The sequence below is a fragment of the Nerophis ophidion genome, linkage group LG19 (assembly GCF_033978795.1).
Source record: "Nerophis ophidion isolate RoL-2023_Sa linkage group LG19, RoL_Noph_v1.0, whole genome shotgun sequence".
Classification (NCBI taxonomy): domain Eukaryota; kingdom Metazoa; phylum Chordata; class Actinopteri; order Syngnathiformes; family Syngnathidae; genus Nerophis; species Nerophis ophidion.
Window position 1 is genome coordinate 15,436,395 of NC_084629.1, and position 2,730 is coordinate 15,439,124.

The 2,730-nt window shown below is 40.0% G+C and overlaps 1 protein-coding gene across 2 annotated transcripts in view; it reads left to right on the forward strand.

Annotated features, from left to right (window-relative positions):
* Positions 1–2,730, forward strand: part of mfsd9 (major facilitator superfamily domain containing 9) — a 20,784-nt gene extending 18,054 nt beyond the window's left edge. For both annotated transcript variants that reach the window (XM_061879296.1, XM_061879295.1), the window contains one exon: positions 1,769–2,730. In XM_061879296.1, coding sequence (XP_061735280.1) covers positions 1,769–2,562 — 794 coding nt within the window. In that variant the 3' untranslated portion in view covers positions 2,563–2,730. The remainder of the gene's footprint in view (positions 1–1,768) is intronic.

The window sequence follows — 2,730 nt, forward strand, 5'->3', positions numbered from 1 at the left end:
TGACATTGAGCATTTTTACACTACAACTGGAGGAATACAAATACCAATAGAAAAAGCGCTATTGATTATGAACAATACCAATAGTTTACCTCTATTATCAACAATACAGTTGTTCAAATGCAACAATACGTATACATAACTAGAAAGATAAATAAAATTAAGAAAAATAAATACATAAAAAGGAATACCGAAAGATGGAGGGGAAGAGAGAGAGGCAACCTATTTTAATCCTGTAGATTGTTATAGTAACAGTAGGTTAAGCTTTGTCAGTATGCCATGTGTTACCTGGTTTACCATAGGGCAACAACGTTGATATATGTTTGATGAAACGTGATTATGTGCATGAGTGTATGTATATGAACAGAATGTGTACATGTTTGTTTGTACAGTGAATGTATATGTACAGTATATGTATGTTTGTACAGTGAATGTATATGTACAGTATGTGAATGTTGGTACAGTGAATGTATGTCTACAGCAGGGGTCAGCAACCTTTTTGAAACCAAGAGCTACTTGGGTACTGATTAATGCGAAGGGCTACAAGTTTCATACACACTTAAATAAATTGCCAGAAATAACCAATTTGCTCAATTTACCTTTAATAAATAAATCTATATATATTTAAAAAATGGGTATTTCTTTCTGTCATTCCGTCGTACATTTTTTTTCCTTTCTCGGAAGGTTTTTTGTAGAGAATATATGAGGAAAAAAACACTTAATTGAACAGTTTAAAACAGAAGAAAACAGGGAAAAAAATGAAAATTAAATATTGAAACATAGTTTATCTTCGATTTCGACTCTTTAAAATTCAAAATTCAACCGAAAAAAATGAAGAGAAAAAGTAGCTAATTCAAATCTTTTGGAAAAAAATAAAAAAAGAATTTAGGGAACAGTAATTAGTAATTTTTCCTGATTAAGATTAATTTTAGAATTTTAATGACATGTTTTAAATAGGTTAAAATCCAATCTGCACTTTGTTAGAATATATAACAAATTGGACCAAGCTATATTTCTAACAAAGAAAAATCATTATTTCTTCTAGATTTTCCAGAACAAAAATGTTAAAAGAAATTCAAGACTTTGAAATAAGATTTAAATTTGATTCTACAGATTTTCTAGATTTGCCAGAATAATTTTTTTGAATTTTAATCATAAGTTTGAAGACATATTTCACAAATATTCTTCGTCGAAAAAACAGAAGCTAAAATGAAGAATTGAATTAAAATGTATTTATTATTCTTTACAATAAAAAAAAAATAATTTACTTGAACATTGATTTAAATTGTCAGGAAATAAGAGGAAGGAATTTAAAAGGTAAAAAGGTATATGTGTTTAAAAATCCTAAAATCATTTTTAAGGTTGAATATTTTCTCTAAAATTGTCTTTCTGAAATTTATAAGAAGCAAAGTAAAAAAATAAATGAATTTATTTAAACAAGTGAAGACCAAGTCTTTAAAATATTTTCTTGGATTTTCAAATTCTATTTGAGTTTTGTCTCAGAATTAAAAAGGTCGAGCAAAGCAAGACCAGCTTGCTAGTAAATAAATCAAATTTAAAAAAAATAGAGGCAGCTCACTGGTAAGTGCTGCTATTTGAGCTATTTTTAGAACAGGCCAGCGGGCGACTCATCTGGTCCTTATGGGCTACATGGTGCCCGCGGGCACCGCGTTGGTGACCCCTGATGTAAAGTATGTGAATGTTTGTACCGTGAATGTGTGTGTAGATGGACGGACTCGGAGTATGTAGACTAATGTGGCTGTGTTGCCAGGTGTGGTGTGGATGCTTCCATGGAGGGACATCCTGCTTCACTGTAACAAGTCTGTCAGCAATGGTTCTTCTGCACATAGCCACGCCCCCGCGCACTCTGACCCCGCCCTCCACATGCAAAAGACAGAGGCGGGGAACGGCTGGCGGCAGTGGCGTGAGGTGTCCTTGCTGCAGCCCGCCTGGCGACAACTGTCCTCCGTGGGCTCCCGCATCCGCCTGGTGGCCTCCTCCGACATGTGGGACCTCTTCCTGGTGCGCCTGTTGATGGCAGTGGCCATCATGCTCTACTACAGCAACTTCTCCCTCGCCATGGAGGAGCGCTTCTCTCTCAAGCCCAAGACCACGGGCTACCTCATCAGCTACAGCAGCACGCTGGGGGCGCTGGCGGGCTTCCTGGTGGGGCCCCTCACCCAGCTGTACGCCCGCAACATGGCCACCCTGCTGCTCCATTCCACGCTTTGCACCTGCGCGCTCATCTTCCTCTACGCCGCCGCCCCCGGCGTGTGGCAGGTGCTGCTCACCTCCACCTTCTTCGCCATCTCCACCGCCGTCGGCCGCACCGCCATCACGGACCTGGAGTTGCAGAGGGGAGGGGCGCGGGCCAGCGGGACCCTGATCGGAGCGGGACAGTCGGTGACGGCCGTGGGTCGCGTGCTGGCTCCCCTTCTCTCGGGCGTCACCCAGGAGTTCAGCCCCTGCGGGCCCCCCAGCTTGGGAGTGCTGTTGGCGCTGGCGGCTGTAGGCGTCCTCCTGCTTAGGATCCCCAAATGGAACACTAAAGTGGACAAACACTAAGTGAACTAAGACTGCTCTGAACTCCGCCTGCTGTTGAGATGAACACTTTTTTTTAAAAAGGTTTGAAATGTCTTGTAAGCATCACTCAATTGTTGAACACATTTAATAAATAGGATTTTCTATACATCACACATTAATACTATTTATAAAAAATATTTGTTTCATTCA